Here is a 21,942-nt window from a genome sequence, read left to right as displayed (position 1 = left end):
TATTTAAGGCCATGGTATTTTTACATTTTAGTAGTGCAGCATTCTTAGCAAAAATAATTTATTTATAAACTGAATGGATTTATTTCTTTGAATAGATTTTAATCTATTAATGAAAATGCAGCTTCTTTTAGTTTATTGAATTTGGGAGCAGGAATCCAATTTCTATAAATATAATGAGTTAAAATAATTTGACTCACTAAAACAAATGAAATCTTTCAGCATCCACAGAAAGAAATCGGCAATTTTACTTATGGTCATATAGTACTATCATTTTGTAAGGATTATCTAATTATCTATTCTGCAGAAATCATTCCATCAGACTTCAAACCTTGCTTCATTTATACCTTCTCATGTGTTCCATTTTTAGTGGATAGTTACCACAGTGTTTCTGCCCCTGCACTAGATACATTGCTAAACTAGTGAGATGAGACAGAGGTGGGGAAGACCACAGACCATACAACTCATAGTTTCAGGGTCAGCTGGAGAGCTATAGTAGGTCCAAAGGATTAGTTCTGTGCATCAATGTACTGGGGTGGGAGGAAGCTGGTACTCTAGCCCAGCGAAATTCCCAGACTTGGCACCACAGTTTCTTCCTTTTTCCCCATATCTTTAGGCTAAGAGACCATCACTATCTTCCTTTTTAACACACAGCCAGGTGCCACGGACACTCACCCCAACATTGAAGTGGGAGGCAGAACTTCACATCTCAACTTACTGTAGGATTCCTGAGTACAAGTGTTCACATGCTTGATTTACTCTGACTCAAGGAGACATCCAAATACTTACTATTTTTTCCCCCAAAAAGTGGATAGTGAGAGAGGAAGGGCAAAAAGGATGTGATTTGTATTGAGCTGCTACTCTGGAAGGGCTCCTAGCAGCAGAGCTACTCCTTCAGGCCTCTTTAATTATGCCTGCTTATCAACGAGTTGTCAGGGTCCATAGAGACTGTCTTGAGAGTGGGAAATTGCTACTTCTCAACAAGGTGATGGGCTTCTAAAGTTGATTTAAATCTGTGGCTCACAACAAATAAATAAATCATTGCTTTCTATATCTGCAAAGATAACAGTAGGTGAACCACAAATGAGAGTGAGAAAGCGAGGAGACACAGCAGAGCTGATCGGGCAGTTCTGCTTTGGCGGGGGAGGCTGCTTGGCTCCTGTTTATGGCACTGATTTTAAAACCTGTAAACAGTTGATTGCGTCTTTCTCCCCAAATTTTGTGGATAAACCTGGGTTCCATATGATATAGCTTTCATAACCCAGTTGTAACCCAGAAGCCACATGAGGCGTAGCATATTGGAATAAAATCAGACTTAAAAGACCTCAGAGTAGGTCTCAGCTGTGTCATCCACTAGCGTGGTGCCTGTCTGGAAGTCAAATCTAGGATTAAGAGCTGCATGATAACATGGGAGTGAGGGATGGGAGCGGAGGATAGACAGGAGTTACCAGGAAAGCAGGCCTCTTACAGTAAATCTATTTACATTGATTGGGAAGCCAAATTGCAGAGTAAATAGGGAGACAAAGGGCTTGATCTTGACAAAAGTTCAAATGATGGGAATCAGTTTATTTTATCTTACACCAACATTTAGTTTATAGTCACAAATATGGCCTGATCATTAGAAAGAACAAATAACAAATGAAGTGTTGAAACTTCTTGTTTGTTTGTTTTTGAGATGAAGTCTCCCTCTATTGCCGAGGATGGAGTGCAGTGGCGCAGTCTCTGCTCACTGCAACCTCTGCCTCCTTGGTTCAAGTGATTCTCCTGTCTCAGCCTCCTGAGTAGCTGGGACTACAGGTGTGCGCCACCACGCATGGCTAGCTTTTTTTGTATTTTTAGTAGAGATGGGGTTTCACCATATTGGCCAGGCTTGGCTCGAACTCCTGACCTCGTGATCTGCTTGCCTCGGCCTCCCAAAGTGCTGGGATTACAGGTGTGAGCCACTGCGCCTGGACCAAAGTGTTGAAACTTTTAGAGCGTTGGGATAATTCATTTTTTTCAAGAAAACTGTGTGATAGCACAATACGATATTTGATTTTCTCACTACAGTCATAAAGAAAGTCGTATTGCAAAAACTATTTCAAGCCTCTGTTAACTTTCCCATGGCTTCTGTCTAATCCTAAGATAGTCAAATTATCCTTAATGTTTTTCTCTTTAAGTTACCAATTGTTCTAACTTTGCCAGATCCTTATTACTCAGTGGTTTTGCATGTGACTTTAAAATCACTTTGACTTTTATGAATTCCTGAATCTTTTACCAGTTCATGTAATTTCTCTTTGCCAGCAGTTTATTGTTGGAACATCTAACATTCAGTGAGAGACTAGCAGAAATGGGGTTGAAAGGGGTTGACAGGGGTTGACTCTCTCATTGTATGGGAGAAATGGTTGAATGGGGACTAATTTTACATCTTCAGTTCATCGTTGTGTGACACTTTTTGCTTTAATTGTCAGCCCGTTAATAGAGTGGAGCTGGGCCATGAACACTTAGGTAAAAAGAATCTCTTCTTTGTTAAAAAAAAAAATTGGAAAATACAGTGCTTTGTAGGTAGTCCTTTTGGAAAAGATTCCAAGCATTTTTTTATGCCAGCATTTGAAGTAAAATTAAACTTGGTATCAACAAGCTGGATCATGACACTGAAGAGAACTGTTTCCTTATTCACATGTTGCATATTCATTTAGTTTTTTGGTTCTTCCAGATGAGTCTTTGCCCTCATTGGGGATCTCATAAATTGAGTAGTTTATTATTATTTTGAATTCATTCTTTTTCTAGTCTTATGATGGTAAGTTCCTTCAGAATGGAATTTGTTCCATTTGTTTGTTCTAGTGCAAGAACAGTACCTCATACTTAGTAGGCATTGGATAACTCTTATTTGTATGAAAAACCAGGCAGGTTTGACACTCTTGTTTGTGACTTACATGTGCCTTTTCTTCCTAATGTGGTTCTTCCTTCTTGTTTGATTCCATCCCTTCTTGCTTTTTTCTGCTTTGATGCACCTTTTGTTGATTTCTGTAGTAATGGTAAGCATCAGTTGGTAACCTCAGACTTTAAAATTTAACCTGTGTGTTTGCAACATCTGCTTACAACCATTGCATTCTGCCCATGAAATCACTTCAATTAAAGATCTTACTGTGGTGCCAAATAGTTTGTAAAATTAAAAACAATAATTGATTAATTAAGTGAAACATTGTTCCAGGTGCTCTACCAAGAAAACCATGTAGGTCCAGCTGCCAACTTAGAGGTGATGTCTGTCTGTCATTTCTGACTCCTCATGAAGCATACATTCTAGGGGGAAGAGATGCAATAAACAGGTGAATAAGTCATACTGTATATTACAATATGAAAAGTGCTGCAGGAGAAAAATAAAGCAGGAAAAGGGAGTAGGTAGTGTTGGAGCAGTTGAAATTTATCATGGGTGGTCAGGGAAGATCCCTCTGAGAGGCTGCCATTTGGTAAAACCATGAAAGAAGTAACAAAGTGAGCCATGTGCATACTGAAGAGAAGAGCAGAGGGAATAGCATATGCAAAGGCCCTGTGGTAGAGAGTGGCTGGAACATTCTAGGAGCAGCAGTGGGACTGGAGCGGTGTGAACATGGAAGGTAGTAGCAAAAGATGAGGTCAGAGAGGACCAACAGCCAGATCATGTGGGGCTTTCTAGACCACTGTAAGGGTTTTGGCTTTTTCTCTGCATGAGATAGGGGTTATTGGAGGATTTTTGGTAGAGAACAAAATGATCTAACATCTGAACAGGGTCACTCTGGCTGTCATATTGAGAATATACAAAAATCAAGAATGGAAGAGGGGAAGGAGGCTGTTCATTCAGAGGAGAGATGACGGTGGCTTGGATAGAGTGAAGGTAGTGAAAGCTAATTCCTATCTATCTTTACTTTTTAGTTGTATTGTATGGCCTAGAATGCACGCCATATTTTTTAGTCGTACTCTAGTATGGCCTAAAATGCATGCCATGTTTCATGGCCCCTTCATATCTTTCAAGGCCCAGCTCAGATTTTCTCATTAGACTTTTCTTTACTTCAGCCCCTGCTGATCATGCCCCATAATGAGCTCTCTTACTGCCTTTTGCACTTATACATTACAGTACAGAAGGCAGTTGCTTTCTATTTCTTTCATGTAGCTTGACTTTTATTTTTTGTATGCTGTAGCAAGAGCCTTATTTTATACTTTTTAGCACACAGTAGGCACTTTACTCAAAAAATCCTTTTTAGTTGGCTAATGTGGCTAATTCTAGTGACACACAATTTACCTATATAAGAAGCCTGCACATGTACCCCTGAACCTAAAGTAAAAGTTTAAAAAAAGCCAATAATGCTAATTAAACAAGTGAATGGAGATGCTGTTAGCACTGTGTCATTTTTCTGTAATGGATCTACCTTTGTAACTCAAAAATAAACTCCGAGTTTGGGGGAGAAAAAGAAAAGTCAAGGTTTATTCATACTGTTGACTTTGTTCTTTTGCATTGTTATTTTCTCACTGGTAGCATTTGAAAAATAAACACTATTTGTGTAAGAGAAACAGTAATTTGTCCTCAAAAAGCTTATAGTCTGGCAGGAGAAGACATGAATCTTCATAATTAGAATATGAGGCAGTGTGAAGTATAAGTGATAAGAATAATATAAAAAAGACAACTGGAATTGACATATAGGAATGTTGCCTTCTGGCTGGGTGCTCTTCAAAAAGAGAGTGTTCTTTAGGTCTTGAAGATGGAGCAGGTGGTAAGAATTGCATGGACACTGCTGGACTTGCTAAGCATTTGCAAGGGTAACAGAATAGAAATTTGCATGGAGAAAGTTTGCATGAAACTTTTGGTTTATTCAGGGAATTATAAAGAAATCCAGGGGGAAAAAATCCACCCTCTGCTCTCCTCCCTGACCCCCAGAGCCACCACTGAAATCTGTGCCTTCCTTGCTACTCACCTGGACTATGCAACCATTTGCTAACTTCAGATCTCAGCCTAATGAGCTTTAACGTCACTACTTGTGAGAGGCCTTCCCTGTTCACCCTTGCCAAACTTGGTTCCTTCCCTGCTCCTTTGTTCACTTCCATCATGGCTTTTTAATTATGTCATTTACTTGATTGGAAGGGTTGGCATTGAAAAAGTGCTGTAGGGAGAGAGTAGATAGATTGGCTGGGGAAAATGTAAGGACCAGAGAGGTCTTTTAAGAAGTGGTGGTCTAGGTATGAAGTGATGTGAACTTGGCTTAGTGCTGTTGTGGCAGTGGAAATGAAAGAGAGAAGCATTAAGGGTTAAAAATGTACTCTATGGAGTATAGACTGCATGATAGAATTGCTAGAATTTGTAGTTATGACCTCTGGTGTTTTATGGAATAAACAATTATATTGAAATACTGTTGGTCTTTTCTGGAAGCTTTTGCCAATCAGTAACTAGGAGCTTAAGTTTTGTGATTTGCTTTGCAAGGAAGACTTTCCCACCTAATGCGCTTCAGCCACCACAAAGTAATGTGGAATTCTTAAATATTTGAATTTCACTTACCAATAGTTTATCAACTTAACTACAGGTAATGTTTTGAGATGTATTCCACACAAAAGAGAAAAGATATCTTCCGCTTAAGGTTGCAAAGGAGTGAAAGTTTCGTATCTTTCAAAAGGAATGAATGTAAGAGGAAATGATTCCACTTCTCTCACATAACCCATTAATAATTGTTTTTGTTTTTATTTTTGCCACAGGGTCTCACTCTGTTGCCCAGGCTGGAGTGTAGTGGCCTGATCTCGGCTCACTGCCACTACCACCTCTCAGGCTCAAGCGATCCTCCCACTTCAGCCTCCCAAGTAGCTGGGACTATAGGCGCATGCCACCATGCCCAGCTAATTTTTGTATTTTTTGTAGAGATGGGGTTTTGCCATGTTGCCCAGGCCAGGCTGGTCTCCAACTCCTGAACTCAGGCAGTCTGCCCACCTCGGCCTCCCAAAGTGCTGGGATTACAGGCGTGAGCCACAGTGCCTGGCTAGTATTTGTTAATAAACGAGCAAACCACCAAAAGTGGTTGATATAAAAGCAAAGAGTTTTTCTTGTTTTCTTTTCTTCTTTTTTGACACTTGGATAGACTATGACTTCATGTATGTTTACTGAAAAATAGGTTGGAATTTTTAAAAGGTAGTGAAAATATGTGAAGTTTTGGCTTTCATTTTCCTAATCTGGCATGACATTTAAAAATGATTCTTAAAATGAAGTTTTGCTCTTCTTAATTGACTAACATTTTAAAAGTATAGGTTAATGTAAAAAACTGATACCTCTGCCAATAAATATTGTTACAGTGGGGGCTCATCACAATCTATCCTGTATTTAGATAAATGAGTAAGAGATGTTGCCCTTGTTCTTCCCATATTTGCTAGTTTATATTCTTCTCTTGTTACACATTTAAGGGTCTATGATATTGGCACTGGTATTTTGTTAGTGGCTCTTTTCTTTTATCTTTGTCCAGCATTCATTTTTTATTCATCTAGTAACAGCAAACCTTCGTTTTCACTAATTTAATTCTTTTTGAGGAATCACTTCTCCCCAACTGCCTTCAGTTTTGGTAGAATTGCCCATCCATATGCCATCTCCTCTTCTCTGTAGGTCCATAGGATCCTGTCTCCTACCAGTCAGTCCTGAGCAACATCATGGAGAAAGGACAGATGTTTAGGTGGATTGATCCTGGTGGCTACTGTTACCCAAGAGCATCTTTGGTTCATTATTTTCCTTTATTTTGATTCTGTGGGCTACCTAGTATCTTTCTAGTAAATTTCCTTTCTGTTTCGGTTTATCAGAGGGGGCTTCTGTTCCTTGCAAGTAAGGAGCCCTCGAAGATAACCATTTATTGTCATAAATAAATAAATAATAGTAGGAACCATCCTTTCATATCAGAGGTCTATTTTAAATAACATTATTATATATCTTATTTGTAGAAAAATTCAAAAATTGAGTATCAAGAGGTAAAAACAATTGTAATCCCACTATCTATAACTTGAAAAAGTATACTCTTTTTTCTATGTGTGTTATTAACACAATTTAATTATATTGTATATGTAACAGTATTTGATAATACTTAACCTTACAGCATGAACAAATTCCCATGTCAAATCTTAAAAATATGTTTTTAATGGCTTCATAATAGTCTATAAGGTAGATATGCTATAATGTAAACACTTTTTCATTGTTGGACATTTGTTTTGTTGTTAATTTGTTCTCTATTTTGAATAATGTTGTGGTGATCATCTTTTTATAACTCTTTGCTGGCATCTCTGCTTCTTTCCTTAGGGTAGAGCCCTGGAAATGAATCACTGGGCCTAAGGGTGTGAGCATACCTAAAGCTCCAGAAAGCTTTGTAAAACTATCCTCTCAGCAACATATGAGTGTTGTTTCTCACTGCATTTTCACTTGAGTACTACTGCTTTTCAATGTTGATGTTTTAGTGGACAACAATTATACCTTTTTTAAAAATGTGTTTTGATATATACTTATTGATTCAATGTTTTGGTAAAGTATCTACTCATACCTTCAAAGAAGGTTTTAATTAAATAATTGAATTAAAAATCTCACTGTGTTTAAATAACTGAGTTAAATATTAAAGATTTTCTCTTTTTAATCTAGTTGCATATTTAATGATTTAAAGCTAAACCAACATCTTGAAAGCATTCTTGAACTCAGTCTTTAAAATTAACAGTTTTTTGGAACTTAAAATTATTTCTATTTGTGTACATCCCTTTTCCAAGTTTACATTTGGGTAATTTTTATGTTGTGGATTATAACATATTCTTTAGTAAAATTTTGGGGAAAACACGCTTTTCCTAAAGGGCAGCAGGCTGGAGGATAAATTGCATTTTCTGAGACTTTTCCACCTGGAAAGAGGAAGTGAGGGGCAGCTCCAGTTACCCCAGGTTCTCTATTCAGTTCTCATTTCCTAGCAGGTTGTGTAGAAGGACATTTTCTGGTTTTCCTAATCATTTTATTAGCATACTCTTGCTGAGTAAGCTAAGCATCAAGTTATGATTATCTATGATAAACACGGAGTTTATCTGAATGTTCATTTATACTGAATGACTGAAAATGCTCTCTCTTGCTGCACACAGGGGAAATCCACTGGAGGGGGAGCTTTGGTGGAAGATTTGGTGACGTCTTTGTTCATCTCAGATGCCAATTGGCCTTGCTGGGGATGGGTTACTGCTTTCTTTTCCTATAGTTCTCACATCTCTACTTACTGCAGGCTAATTATATCTTGACTATAAATGTAGTTTTTCACCCTTTGTTTTCCTCATTTAGATAGTAAAAAATAAAAATAAAAAATCACTTGGAGTTTGAAGCATAGTATAGTTGAACAAGTGTGTGTGTGTGTGTGTGTGTGTGTGTGTGTGTTGTATGTTGTGTCTTTTGGAATTTGAAGGGTTAAACAAGTTTGTCTTTTATTATTATTGGTTTTATTTATCAATGCCAACTCTAGGAAGTTAGATCCTAGGATGCATTTCTTAAATTCTATAAAAATCCTCTGACAATGTTTTTCAGTACCTGCCCTTCAGGTGAGGTTTAGTAAATTGACATTCACCTCCAGATTCTTTAGCAAAACTATTTTCAATAAAAAACACTTGCTTAATGTATTTGTCATCTGCTACTGTCTATATCTTCTGAACAAAATCTGCTGGTTTTGGAATTGAAGTTGTATACTATGGCATTTTGTGATTTGCTTAGTAATTAAATCTCTCTTGACCTCTTGAAGAAAAATGATTTTGTTTTCAGTTGTTTGAAACAGATGTCTTTTATCTGGGAGAGCAGCATGGTGCAGACCTAATCATATTTAGAAGGAGGGTTTTTAAAAATTTTTTAAGGAGTGCTACATCATGTTAAATTGTGCCCACTGGGAATGGGACATATAGCTGCAGCACAGACTCACCCTGGGAGGGATGAGTTATCTAAGGAGCTTTAAAGGACCAGCTTTCTACTTAAGCCATATAGTGAATATTAACCTGTTTCCCTTGCCGTCGCCTTTATTTTCTGAAGCTTTTCAAAAGAACATGGATAATTTTCTGAAGAAAATGTGTCTTTCTTATTGCAGAAGGCAATAAGAAATGTGAAATCAAGAAGCAAATTGAGAGTTCTTAGGTTTCAGTATTAGAAAATGCGCAGCAGCTGTTCTCTGTTATTGAGTAACACTGGTTTTCCCATATGAGAATATTACATTGAATAGGGTAGCTAAAACTCAAATTTTAGGTATAAAATTTAGAGTGCTTTTTTTTCATTTTTATGTGACCTTGCAAATTAATTTTTGCACAGTACTTATTTACTATCAAAACATGAACTCTAAAAACTATATTACATTTCCTATAAGGGAAAAATTAAGGTTTCCAAAGCAATTAAATAATAGTCCCTTGTTGTAATCTAAATAAAATCATTGATTTATTTCCTTTCCAGTTGACCTAAGTTATGTAAAGTAAAACATCTGAATGAGGTTTTTAAACCCTGAAATAAGACTTTTAGGGATATATTGGCATAGTCAATTTTAATTAATACTAAGGCTATTATTGAGCAGAGACTTGCATTTGAATATTTGTTTTATCCCCGGCCTCATAATAACCGACAATTTGGACCCACCCTCGTAAGAGTTATATTTACTTGGATATATTGCATTTACTTCCATCTCACCTGAAATGATTTTGATTTTCTCAGCCCTGTCAATGTTTCTGGGATTCTGTTGTCACTTAGATTGAAAATCCAGAATTTAGTCCTGATTTCACCCTCACTTTTATCCCCTATATTCAATCTGTCATCATGTCTATGTGTTCTTCCTTTGAAACATTCCTGATTGATATTTCCTTTTCATGTCACTAAAATCCGTCTTCTGCCAACAGCGCTGGGTTCCTTGACTGATCAGTTTCTCACTGGTTTCCCCACCTCTGTTTTCTTCCTGTTATAATCAGCCCTGCATAAACTCTCAGATTACGTTTCCTGAGACTTCCCTTTCCTATTTTCGCCTCTCTTCTCAAGACCCTGGAATGGCTTCCCACTCACTACTGTTGGTCAGGTTCCAGCAGGACTACTTCAAGTTCTGTGGCCAAGTTTCTTAAATTCTTGTCTCCTCTGTCTTACATCTTACACTGTCCCGTCGCTGGCTTGTGGGCGGTGGGCTCTGCAATTCTTTTCTAAGGGAGTTGTTTGGAGGTTGTCATTACTTTTTAATACAGAAACAGTTCTATAAAAGCTACAGTTGAGTTTCTTAAGCTGTAACTCAAGGCCTGTATGACCTAATGTGGCTGATTTCTGAGCCCTGGAAACCAGGAGCCATGTGGAATAGGTGGAGACAGGGGAAGGATGGACGTTTTCTTCTTCTTTTCTAAGTACAGGGTCATCTAGACTAGGCAGAACTTCTAGTGGTTTTTAATATGTAAAGTTGGTCTTCAGCATTTGCTTTCTGTTCACTGTCTTCCAAATCCTGGTGTTCCTCTCCCCAGGCTCTTAGGCATAAATAGTTACCCTAGACTAAATAATGCATTAATTAATTCAGTAGTTATAATGTTTGCCTACTAAAATAACCATGGCTACTTTTTATTGAACACTTTCATCCACAGTATTTCAATCCTTAAAACAACCTTGCATGGTACATTAAAATTACTTCCATTTAATAGATAAATAAATTGAGGCAGGGTGAAGTTTAAATATATACAGCTACTGATTTATGTACTGACTTACAAATAACCTGTATATATTTGAATATCACTTAGGAAAAGTTTGTATCATATATGAGAGTTTGTTAAAGGAATATATAGAAAACCTCCATCCCTTCCCCACTTCATCTCCTCCCCTGACACACAAGCACCTCTGGGACACTGTTCTGCTTTTGAAGACTATACAGCTTCAGGGTAGAAGAAAAGAAGCAAAAAGAGATATAAAGAGTTTCTGAGACTTGTCAACCTCCCCATCCTCAAGTCTATCCCCAGAAAACCCTCCACCCCCGGACTGGATGTCTTCATATAACAGGATTGAACAATGATTCCTATTAGAGATTTGGCTCAAAAAGCATCTTTGTGCTAAAGTGTAATGAAAGAACTCTTGGAAGGATTAAGGAATTCTTGGTTATTAACACATTATTGTCAGCTAGTTCAATGACATCTTCTTCTGAGCTACCTTCAGGGTCTTTCTGATCAATGGAGTTGAAAAGGAAGTGGGGGCACCTCCATGGTTTAGATCTCTACTTCCCGGTCCTGTATGTAGCTGTGGAGGACGTGAAATGTGGTCAGTTTGAGCTGAAATGTGCTTTAAGTGTAAAATTCACACTGGATTTAAAAGCCTTAGTATTTAAAAAAAGAAAAAAAAATTAGTAACTGTTTATATTAATGTTGAAACAATAAGTTTGGCTATAGTGAGTTAAATAAAATGTTATTAAAATTTTCATCTGTTTTATGTTTTTAAAATGTGATTACTAGAAAATTTTAAATTACACCCATGGGTTGTGTTATATTTCAATTGCACAGTGCTGGTTTGGACTAATTCTCCACCTGTCCTGTGTCTTCCAGCTTTTGTTCATCCTAGTAGCCATGCTCTGTACTATGTCTCCTCTCTTTCCTACATCTTCATTCTCTCCTCTTTACTGGCCCTTTTCTCTCAGTTTTTATTCATTCAGCAAATATTTCCTGTTTTCTTAGTTCCTATGCTGGTATTAGGAACATGCAGAATCTCTTCCATCCTAAAAACAAAACAAAACGTGAAAGCAAACAAACCCATCTCTGTCTCAATCCATGTTGCCCTCCCCACATGCCTACTTCTCTTCGCCATCCAGCCTTTTGAGGAAGAGCCTGGATTCTTTACCCCACTTTTACCACTCCATGCTAACTCTTTTGGCCACCAATTTTACCCACTCCTCAGTCTTTCCCTGCAGCATTTGACACTGTCCTTGGAGTCTCTCCTTCCTTGACTTCGAAGTTCTCTCTCTCTCTTTCATTTTTCTCTTTCCTGCTTTAACTTTGTTTTTAAGCATGTGACTGACTCATCAGCTTTGTGACGCTGGGTGGGCCTAACCTCATGGAGCCTCAGTATCTTCTGTGTCACATTGGGGCTTGCATTCGTCAGTGGGCACTGTGGTGACCCACCCCCTCCAAGGCTGGTGCTTTTTTTTTTTTTTTTTTTTTTTTTGAGACAGAGTCTGTCTCACTCTGTTGCCCAGGCTGGAGTGCAGTGGTGTGATCTTCGCTCACTGCAACCCTTACCTCCCTGGTTCAAGCGATTCTCGTGCCTCAGCCTCCTGAGTAGCTGGGATTACAGGCATGTTCCACCATGCCCAGCTAATTTTTGTATTTTTAGTGGAGACAGAGTTTTACCATGTTGGCCAGGTTGATCTTGAACTCCTGACCTCAGGTGATCTGACTGCCTCAGCCTCCCAAAGTGCTGGGATTATAAGCCTGAGCCACTGCGCCCGGCTGGTGCATGGTTTCTTTTGCAGGATTCTCATCATCTTCGCCGGGTTCTGTGGAAACTCTACATTTGTTTTTTTCTTCCCTGCCTCCCAGTACTCTTCCTTGGTAGTTTCTTTGTATCCATGCTTCCAATTAGGAGGCTCTTCATGCGTTTCTTTTTTTTTTCTAATTCTTTAAGGCTCACCTCAGATATCACCTCTGCCACCAAGTGTTTTCTGTCTTCTTCACCCAAACTTTTGCCTCACAAATCTTTCTCAGTTTCCTCATCTGAAAAGAGAGATAATGATGTTATCTCTTGGAATTAATTCACAATATTCTGAGGGCTTACTCGAGATACCTGATGTGAAAGTGCTTTGGAAAAGGTTAAGCCCGTTATAAATATATTTTTATCACTTTCAGATGCCCTACAACATTTATTGTCCCCACAACATATTTGTTAAGACTAATTATACATGTATATAAAGTGCCATTGATACCAGCTTGAATTATCTCATATATGAATATTTGCTTTTGTTCCCCAAAATTTCAAGTTCCCACAGGGAAAGGGCTATGTTAGGAAAAGAAAAGAAAGAAATTGAAAGAAAAAAAAAAAACCTTACTCTTTTTACTATTTAGCATACACTGCAGCTTTATGGTAGACATGTAGTAGTAGATGCTCCATACATTTTTGCAGGTGCAATTAAGCTAGCAGATTCACACATTTCTAGCTCTTTTTGTTCTTTCACTGAAAACAAATATGTATTATGTATTTGGTTTTTGGCCCTTAGTTGCGTGTCTTTTCTTGTTAGAATGCAGGCTTTTTTGAACTAGGGACTTTGACTTTTGCTCTGTTGTATCCTTAATGCTTTTCACTTAGGAGGAGCACAGTAATTTGTTGCATGAACGATGAACCCACTACTGGTGATGAAGTTGAGTTTCAACTATTTTTTTTTTTTTTTTTGAGATGGAGTCTCGCTCTGTCGCCCAGACTGGAGTCCAGTGGTGCGATCTCTGCTCGCTGCAAGCTCCGCCTCCTGGGTTCATGCCATTCTCCTGCCTCAGCCTCCCGAGTAGCTGGGACTACAGGCACCCGCCACCACGCCTGGCTAATTTTTTCTATTTTGTAGTAGAGGTGGGGTTTCACCATGTTAGCCAGGATGGTCTCAATCTCCTGACTTCATGATCCACCTGCCTCGGCCTCCCAAAGTGCTGGGATTACAGGCGTGTGCCACCAGGCCCGGCTCGAAGACTAGGGAATGGCTCTTGTCAGTATTATGGGGCCAAAGCTTGGGCTCTGAGATATCTGAGGTCCTCACTGCCTACAAGGCTCTTTTGTTTCTGTTAGGGGCTATGCTTTGAAATACTGAAGATGCTGATTAAGTAGAAGGGGTGATGGGAATTATGGGAGTGTTAAAACCAGTTCTTGATATAATTAAAGTAGAATGTAGTCACATAATGGTATTAATAGCTAAACTTGACCAAGCACTTACTATATGCCAGACACTGTTTGAAATGTTTTATCTGTACTGATTTATTTAGTTCTCTCCAAAATCCTATGAGGCAGATGTTATTATGTTCTTCCTGGATAGGTGGGGAAACAGAGGGACAGAGAGTTAAAATAAATTGTCTAAGATCATAGAGTGATAGAAAGTAAAGATGTAACCGAAATCCAGAAGTTGGGCTTCAGAGCTTTTTCTCTTAGCTGCTGTGCTAACCTATCTCTCTGCTTAAATACAGATAATTTAAAAACAGTAACGTGGGCATACATACATGTTATTTCACTTTTTTCTAGAGCGGAATAATTGTCAGTATTTCTTCTGTTGTGGTTTTAAGCTATAAGGGTTGTGGCCTATTTCTTTCTTTCAGGGAAGTAGTTTAGTTATATACAGCCTACATTTTTTATTCAACTACAATGTGTTAGGAGTTAATTATTTATAGTTCTTGCTGAAGCTGATGTGCTGCATGACTCACTGAGTTTATAAAGAAATAATGGGTCCTGTTGAAAGTCAGTAAAATGAAATTTCTTGAAACTATCAGATTAGAAGTTGACCTGTATTTTAAGCTTCATAGATTGGAGATTTTCTAATAATTATGGATTCTTTTATGGTATCAGAGTTACCATAGACCACATACAGAAAATAAGTGCCAACTTTATGAAGAGAGATATGGGATTTAAAACCATTGAACTGAGTAAATCAGCTTATCTGTTCATTTTTATTTCTATCCTTTTCACAAAAGATATCTTGTCCAAGTTATTTTCATTCAAGAGATAGTGCTCAAAGTATGAGATCTACTTTATGGCAGAAACTATTTGAATAAATACATTTGCAAGTGCTATAAACCTAGCACAGAAGCATGTCCTCTTCATCCAAAGTGTCTGTGAACTCAGTGGGAGGATGGGAGAAAAAACCCTATCTTCCCTTGCCCTGCTCTCAGACTCAGTAGCCAAGGTCGTTAGCTGTCATGTAAATATTGCACCCAAGGTTACTTTGTTTGTTTTTGAAATGAAAACTCATGCAGTGGGTGTTGAAATATATCATATGAGAAGTGGTAGTGTGAGTGGCAGAAAGTTTTTTCGTAGACTTCCCAGGACCCAATAGGGTTTGCCCTGAGATGAAACATGGCATAATAAAGATGGTGACAGGTACTAAGCTTGCGGAATAAATGTGAAATCCATAAATTCATGAGTGGATTATGTAGTTCTGAAAGGGATGGTACAGAAGAAAATCAGATCAATTCTATGTAAAGCTAGTGAGATCCGAGTGAGGTAATGTAAACCCATGGCAAACAGGTAAGGCGCTGGTAGATAGAACCTTAGTTGTGCTGCGCTAAAGTACAGGAGGTACTGGAGTCTCTGTCTGTATCTGGAAGTATTTTATAACTAGACTCAGTGAGCCAAAAAGGGGCTGTCTAAGTTCCAACAGGGACGGCCTTGTTCCTTTGCAACCAAAGGAAATAGCTTATCGGGAGCCAAAGGAAATAGCTTATCGTGATCCAGATGGCCCAAATAATGTGGACCAGCCAGAAAGTCAGGATGGCAAGGGGCAGGCTCAGGAAAGGGACTGGAGATACAAGTTATGTCAAGAAGTATCTAGGAGAAAGATGCTTACTCTTCCTGCATCTGTTATTTAACAAATATTTATCGACATGTACTGTGTAGCAGGCACTGTTGTAGACACTGGGGATAAAGTAGCCAACAAAACAGATGAAAATCCCTGCCTTTGTGAAACTTACATTCTTGTCAGGGGAAGTAGACAATAACCAAATAAATAAGTAAATTGTATGGTACGTTAGATCACAAAAATTGCTATAGAGAAAAATCAAGAAAGGAGGGATGGGGAATGCTGGGGTGCTGCAGTTTTAAATGTGATGGCCACTGTATTTAGGGGAAGAGGTAACATTTGAGCAAGCTCCTGAAAACATTTCAGTGAGTTACATTCTTATGCTAAGGAAACTGAGCAAGTGAACTTGTACTTAATGGTGTACTTCAACTGTATTTAGCATGTGTCTTGCTATTTTAAAATTTCATTGCAGCAGCAAATAAATATGTATGTGGGATGGAAAACGAGAAGAGGATGCCATGTTTGAACGTGGGGTGTTTGGGAAAGGATAGACCTAAAAGGGATGGCAGGGAAATCCTCTTCTCCTTGATTGCTAGGAGAAAGCTGTGCCAAGTGAAATCGAGGGTCGCAGGCATGTGACAGCCTTTGCCATCATGTGACTTGACTCTATAGAAGCTGTTTCTGACATCATCAGTTAACAGTAGAATAATAGGTTTTATTTTGACAACAGAAGATTATTGCATGATCAGGCTTATTAAACACCCTTTAAGGCTTTATGTCTGGAAAGCTTAAATCTAATTCTTCGTGTTGTAGCACTAATGTTTTATGTTTATCTGTCTCTTGCAGCTTTGTAGGCAGCCAATCCCAGAGAGGCAGACGGGATGGCTAGTTCAGCCCGGGAGCACCTGCTTTTTGTGAGGCGTCGAAATCCCCAGATGCGGTACACATTGAGCCCAGAGAACCTCCAGAGCCTCGCCGCCCAGAGCTCCATGCCAGAGAACATGACCCTGCAGCGGGCCAACAGCGACACCGACCTGGTGACTTCTGAGAGCCGCTCCAGCTTAACTGCCAGCATGTACGAGTACACGCTGGGGCAAGCCCAGAACCTCATTATCTTCTGGGACATTAAAGAGGAGGTGGACCCCAGTGATTGGATTGGACTTTATCATATAGGTGAGTCAAATGGAATGGACTTGCAGGTGACTCAGAGCATACAAGTTTTTAGTCTGACATTTTTACCATTCTGTATTTTCTTCTGGAAAAAAATTCACATGCACATATACACATAGCAGATTCTGGGAATTTATTTTTTTTCTTCTTTGGGAGGAGGAGATTCAACAGTACATTTGCTTATATTATGAAGTTTGTGGTTACATCTCTACCTCATTAAATGTCAGAACCTTCAGAACGTGCAGGTGTTACAGTATTTTCTCTTAGGTCGATGCAAAAGTAATTGCACCAATAAAACTTCACCTTTCTCTTGATCAGCAGTCCCATTTTAGAAAGAGATATCTATTAACATTTACTAACATTTTTCAAATGATGAAAGAGACGTGTAGATTTAGATGACATATTTTAAAAGCTCTGTATTTTCTAAAATTTGAGTTTTGTTAAGAACTACTTGTAGCCTAAGATGTCTTTTTATTTTTAAATTTCATGACTCTGTTCTAGATCAATTAGGGGAAGGAAGAGTCATGTTTTCCTGACAAATGACTTATAAATAATTGCTATTTGCTTTAATAAAAACAGTTCAGCTCTGTTTAGCTAATTTACGCTTGTTGTTCTTAGTGAACTTACATTTGCTGAGTGAGTGATGAATGAAACATCCCAGAAAGTATGAAGTCTGCCACATTGGAAAGCAAAAATCTAACCTACCAACTAAACAGAAAGAAAATTGAAATCCAACCCAATAATAAAATCTAACATTTTCCAAAGTTGGAGAACTTTTTCATTGAATGAAGAAAATTCTCTCCAAAATTTAGCATCAGATATTAGGAAGACATTGTTGCTTTCAATGTAAGTTGTAAGCCAAGCATCCCCCCCATCACCCCGCCGCCCTTTTTTTTAAACGAATAAATCAGAGGAAAAAAAGACCCATCTGTTTATGGCAGTACTTCTTAGCCAGGGAAGATTTTGCCCCCTAGAGGACATTTGGCAAGGTATGGAGACATTTTTGGTTGTCACAACTGGGTAGGGGGTTATGAAGCCAGGATGCTGTAAAACATCCAGCAATGTACAGGACAGCCTCCCTCCACAGTGATCTAGCCCCAAATGCCAATAGCACCACTGTTGAGAAGCCCTGTTTGAGGCAAAACAACACTCTTGCTGAAATTTTGTTAGATTGTTAAAGCCACTGAAATTTATTTTTCTCTGGGATAAAGAATTTTATATTGACTGAAATAAAAACATTTGATTTGTATTCACTTATATAACTCTTAATGGTTAATCGTGCTGGAAAGCAAAAAATCTAAACTGGGCAAAGCTTTAATGAATTATTATCTCTCTTTTTTTTCCTTATGGTCAACAAAAAAGGGGAAAAGTCTTCACAGCATTTTCCCTAAGTGTGTTTAAAAATATAATCAAATTGAGGAAGATACATAATTTAAAAATTACATTTGTATCATTATGTTCACAAAAAGTCTTAGTTTTTTTGGGACTTTAGATGTAACCCTTTTGATTTGAATGTAATTTCACTCTTTTGCACTTCATATAACTTCTCTTTAGACTTTCTCATTTTTTACCATTTCAGATTTTATTTTATAATCTTAATAGAAGACTTAATATGAGACTACAAATACCAAATTGTAGTTTTAAAAATCCTTTTACGATATTTATTTGGGAAATAATCAGTTTTACTTTCTCATATAAGATGATTTATTTTGTGTATGAATAACTTGATCTTTAAGCTGCTAGAATCACTTAAAAAGTTGATTCCCATACACACACTTGCTTTATTTCCCTGTCTAAATTTAATCAGGAAGGAACTAAGGAATTCCAACCGCAATGAATCTTATCTCCAAGTGACCAAACCCACAAAATCTTGATGTTGTTATATTTTACTTTCTAGAGGAAGAAGTATAGGTCAGAGTCCTAAGTCTGGAATGAATCCAAGGCTATCACTAGGAAAGCAGAATTAGGAAATAAATCCCTTTTGAAAAGTGATAACTCTTCATCAGTTTACTTCAAGAAGCTTCTGTGTCTTTCTCATGTAAGTTATCATTGCGTCTTTGTTCCCCTATATGTTACATGTCTTTTTTCCCCTCCTTTGGCTACTTTCAAGATTTTTCTCTTTATCTTGGTTTCCAGCAGTTTGTCTATGCTATACTTAGGTTTGATTTTCTTTTTATTTATTCCAGTTGATATTCTCTGAGCTTCGTAAGTTAATGTTTTTGATGAAATTTGGACAAATGTTGGCCATTATTTCTTCAAATATTTTTTCTGTTTTTATTTTTTTCTTCTAACATATGCCAGTTATGCATATGTTAGAATCATTTCATGTTGTTCTGCAAGGCCCCGAGGCTCTTGTTCATTTTCCTTCAACATCTTTTCTCTTTGATATTCAAATTTGATAATTTCTATTTATCTATCTTCAAGTTCGTGAACTTCGCCCTTTTTTTGTCTTCATTCTGTTGTCAATCCCACCCAATGGATTTTTAAACTTTGAGTTATTTGACTTTTGATTTCTAGAATATGCATTTCTTTTTTTCTAGTTTTCATTTCTCTTATGAGATTTCTTGTGTGTTAACTCATTCAGATCATATTTTTGTTCACTTCTTCAAACTGAATTGAATATAGCTACTTTAAAGATTCTGTCTTCTAATTTCAACATCTAGGCCATCTCATGATCAGTTCCTATTGACTATTTTTTTTTTCATTGACCATAGTTCTTATTTTTTGGTTTCTTTGCATAGCTAGCACTTTTTGATTTTACACTGGATATTAAGGATTCTATGTGGTAGAAATTCTGAGTTCTGTGGAATAACAGTGTTGTTTTTTTTTCTAATATAATAAGCAGGTTTATTTCTTTGAGCTTGTATAGGTTTGATTTTTTACACTTTGTTAGACTGGATCTGTGGAAAGGCCAGTGTATTTTTCTACTATTTCTAACTTGATGGAATTCATCCTCCGAATTTGGTCTCCCCTGTGAATTTTGTTAGGTCTTGCTTTTGGGCTGTGGTAAAATCAGTGTATGGTAGGCCTTATATTAGTACGTTCTGCTTACTCCTGAGCAGCAGCATTTCTGATGTCTTAGCTGGATACCTGGAGTGCTAGCCAGGTCTCTTCACTCTGGCTGGGCTGTAGCTCCAACATTCACCAGCACTGCGTAACCTCTGGTCACTCTGTTTTCCTCTCAGCCCTGTAAAGCTGCTCTCTATAAAGCCTTGGTCATTTCTTTCTGAGCATGTGCAGCCCAGACCTTGGCCAAAGATTTGTAGGGGATCCCCTTTGTGGACTTCTGGCCCTCATCCTTCTAGAGCTCTTTTCTTTCCAGGGCACTGGCCTGGAGATTCTAGTACTCCAGTTGACTCAGACTCAGATCTCTGTGTCCAAGCTCAGCAGAACTGCTATGGACTCTAGCTTCTTGCTCTACACTCAGGAAATTGTCCTCCATCTGAGATCTGGGTGATCATAGAGTCACCTCATAAGTTTCTCTTCTCTCTGAGATTATAGTCTAATACCATCTGTTTTCCAATGTCTGAAAACCACTTCTACTTCTAATTTTACAGTTATGTACATTGGGAAAGCTAGTCTGGTGCTAATTACTTCATTAAGGCCTGAAGCAGAAGTTCCTTTATAATTTGATTTAGGGTGGGAGATAAGAGGTCTCAATTTTCCCCTCTAGCCATTTCCAAAGAACTGAATAAAATTGATTGCTTACATCTATGTTGTCACTTCTTACTGTATTTTCTAATAGATTTTTATCCCTAGCAGGAAAGAGGGATGAGGACCTGGCATCCCAGACCCCGCAAGGGTCCATTTTCTGCCCCCTTCGCTCTGTAGTCAGAGCCCTGATGGGGTCATTGTGAGCAGTAAGTCCTTAATCTCAGGGCAGGTAGGCCCTCCCCAGGCTCAGGAAAGGTCTAAACTTGTATGCTAATCCAAACATTGAGTAGTCTAGAAGTAGACATGTGACTCGGTTCTTGCCCATGAGATCTAATGGGAAACCTTTGGGGGAACATTGCTTTCCAGTGAAAAGCCAGAGTTTCATGAAGAGTCTTTTAAACTTCCTCTTCTCTTGTACTTGGAACTCTGGTGAAAAGACACGATTTCTTGAGCTGTTGCATCCATGTAGCAATCATGAGGCATCAATCAAGAGAATAAAAAGCTATGGATGGCAGAGCAGAAAATAGATCTTGGACTGGCATTCTGAAGCTCATGTTATATGTGGAAAAAAATGTTCTTCTCTTTGTTTAAGTCAGCAGCAGGCTTTCTTGTACCTGCAGTTGTTCCTAATAGAGCCACTAACACAGCTAGAAATACAAGAAAGGGAAAAGGGTAACAACTGCTTTTAAAGGCAAGATAAAGAATGAGTGGGCTGCTTTGGTGGTTACTACTTCGTGGAGAGTGTTAAGGACTATTTTAATATCTGTGAAAGCCACCAGGTTGTTTTTAAAAGAAGCAACAACAATTTTGATATAAAAATTCTGAACACAGTAACTCCAAGCCATGTGGAAATTTTCAGTGCTTTAATAGGACCAATACTGTGTTGGGAATAATCTTTCAAATGAGTAATTAATAACATGAAAATGTGCAAAACAATTTTTTGGATACTATTAAATGAAAGTAGGTAAAATGATACATTTGGAGAGGAAGTGAAAGAAAAGAGGAAACACCATGCTAGAATGGGAAAAGATTTTTGAGGTTCAGGTTAAGTCACAAATTTAATACTGTGTGGCTAAACAGGAACATGCATAATAAATTCTCTCTTGGGCTCTGTGAAATAGATGTGCTGAGAATCCAGGTTTCGTAACAATAGCATGTATGTCAGAAATAGCTTCAGATTTCTATACCTTTTGGTAGGAAGCAGCCTCTCCCCTTCAGTTGTGTCCTGAGAAGCCTGACTGTTTCCTAGCAACTTCTAGTTTTAGTTATGGAACAGAGAGATGGTCTCTATAGAAATAAGTCCCAAAGGAGAAGGAATTTAGTAGAACATCAAGCTGACGAGGTGTGGCTTGTTGGCACACTCTGCATTTTGATTGTGTTTCTCTTGGCTTACATTTTCTTCCCCTCTAGAAGTGTGAGTTTTGTTTTTGTTTGGCTCATTGTGCAGAATGTTTTGAACTGTACAACTCACTCCAGATGACTTGTAGCACTTCTAATCTGGAGGGAAAACATATGCATGTGAATCAGAAAAATAAATCCTTCTTTAGGCATTTTTAGGCAGTAAATAGGCCCTATTGGAAATACAAAGAAAAAAGTTGAAAATATCAAAGCATTATTTGAGAAGACTTTGGGTGTGAACACAGTTCTCAAAACATATGCTAATTAT

At 38.0% G+C, this 21,942-nt stretch overlaps 1 protein-coding gene and 1 long non-coding RNA gene across 12 annotated transcripts in view; one reads left to right on the top strand and one right to left on the bottom strand.

Moving 5' to 3' along the window:
• Positions 1 to 21,942, top strand: part of HECW2 (HECT, C2 and WW domain containing E3 ubiquitin protein ligase 2) — a 393,499-nt gene that overhangs the window by 137,971 nt on the left and 233,586 nt on the right. For all 11 annotated transcript variants that reach the window (XM_055379315.2, XM_055379323.2, XM_063695060.1 and 8 more), the window contains exon 2: positions 16,299 to 16,625. In XM_055379315.2, the coding sequence (XP_055235290.1) occupies positions 16,334 to 16,625 (292 nt within the window). In that variant the 5' untranslated portion in view covers positions 16,299 to 16,333. The remainder of the gene's footprint in view (positions 1 to 16,298; positions 16,626 to 21,942) is intronic.
• On the bottom strand, positions 11,430 to 21,513 carry LOC129531929 (uncharacterized). Its single transcript, XR_008677412.1, has 3 exons — positions 21,464 to 21,513; positions 12,596 to 12,678; positions 11,430 to 11,684 (listed from the first exon to the last, which is right to left on the bottom strand). It is a non-coding gene; the product is annotated as an uncharacterized lncRNA (long non-coding RNA).

This window comes from Gorilla gorilla, chromosome 11 (genome assembly GCF_029281585.2).
Source record: "Gorilla gorilla gorilla isolate KB3781 chromosome 11, NHGRI_mGorGor1-v2.1_pri, whole genome shotgun sequence".
Classification (NCBI taxonomy): Eukaryota; Metazoa; Chordata; class Mammalia; order Primates; family Hominidae; genus Gorilla; species Gorilla gorilla.
The sequence above is the reverse complement of the archived record's forward strand: the minus strand, read 5'-3'. Positions and strand labels throughout refer to the sequence as shown.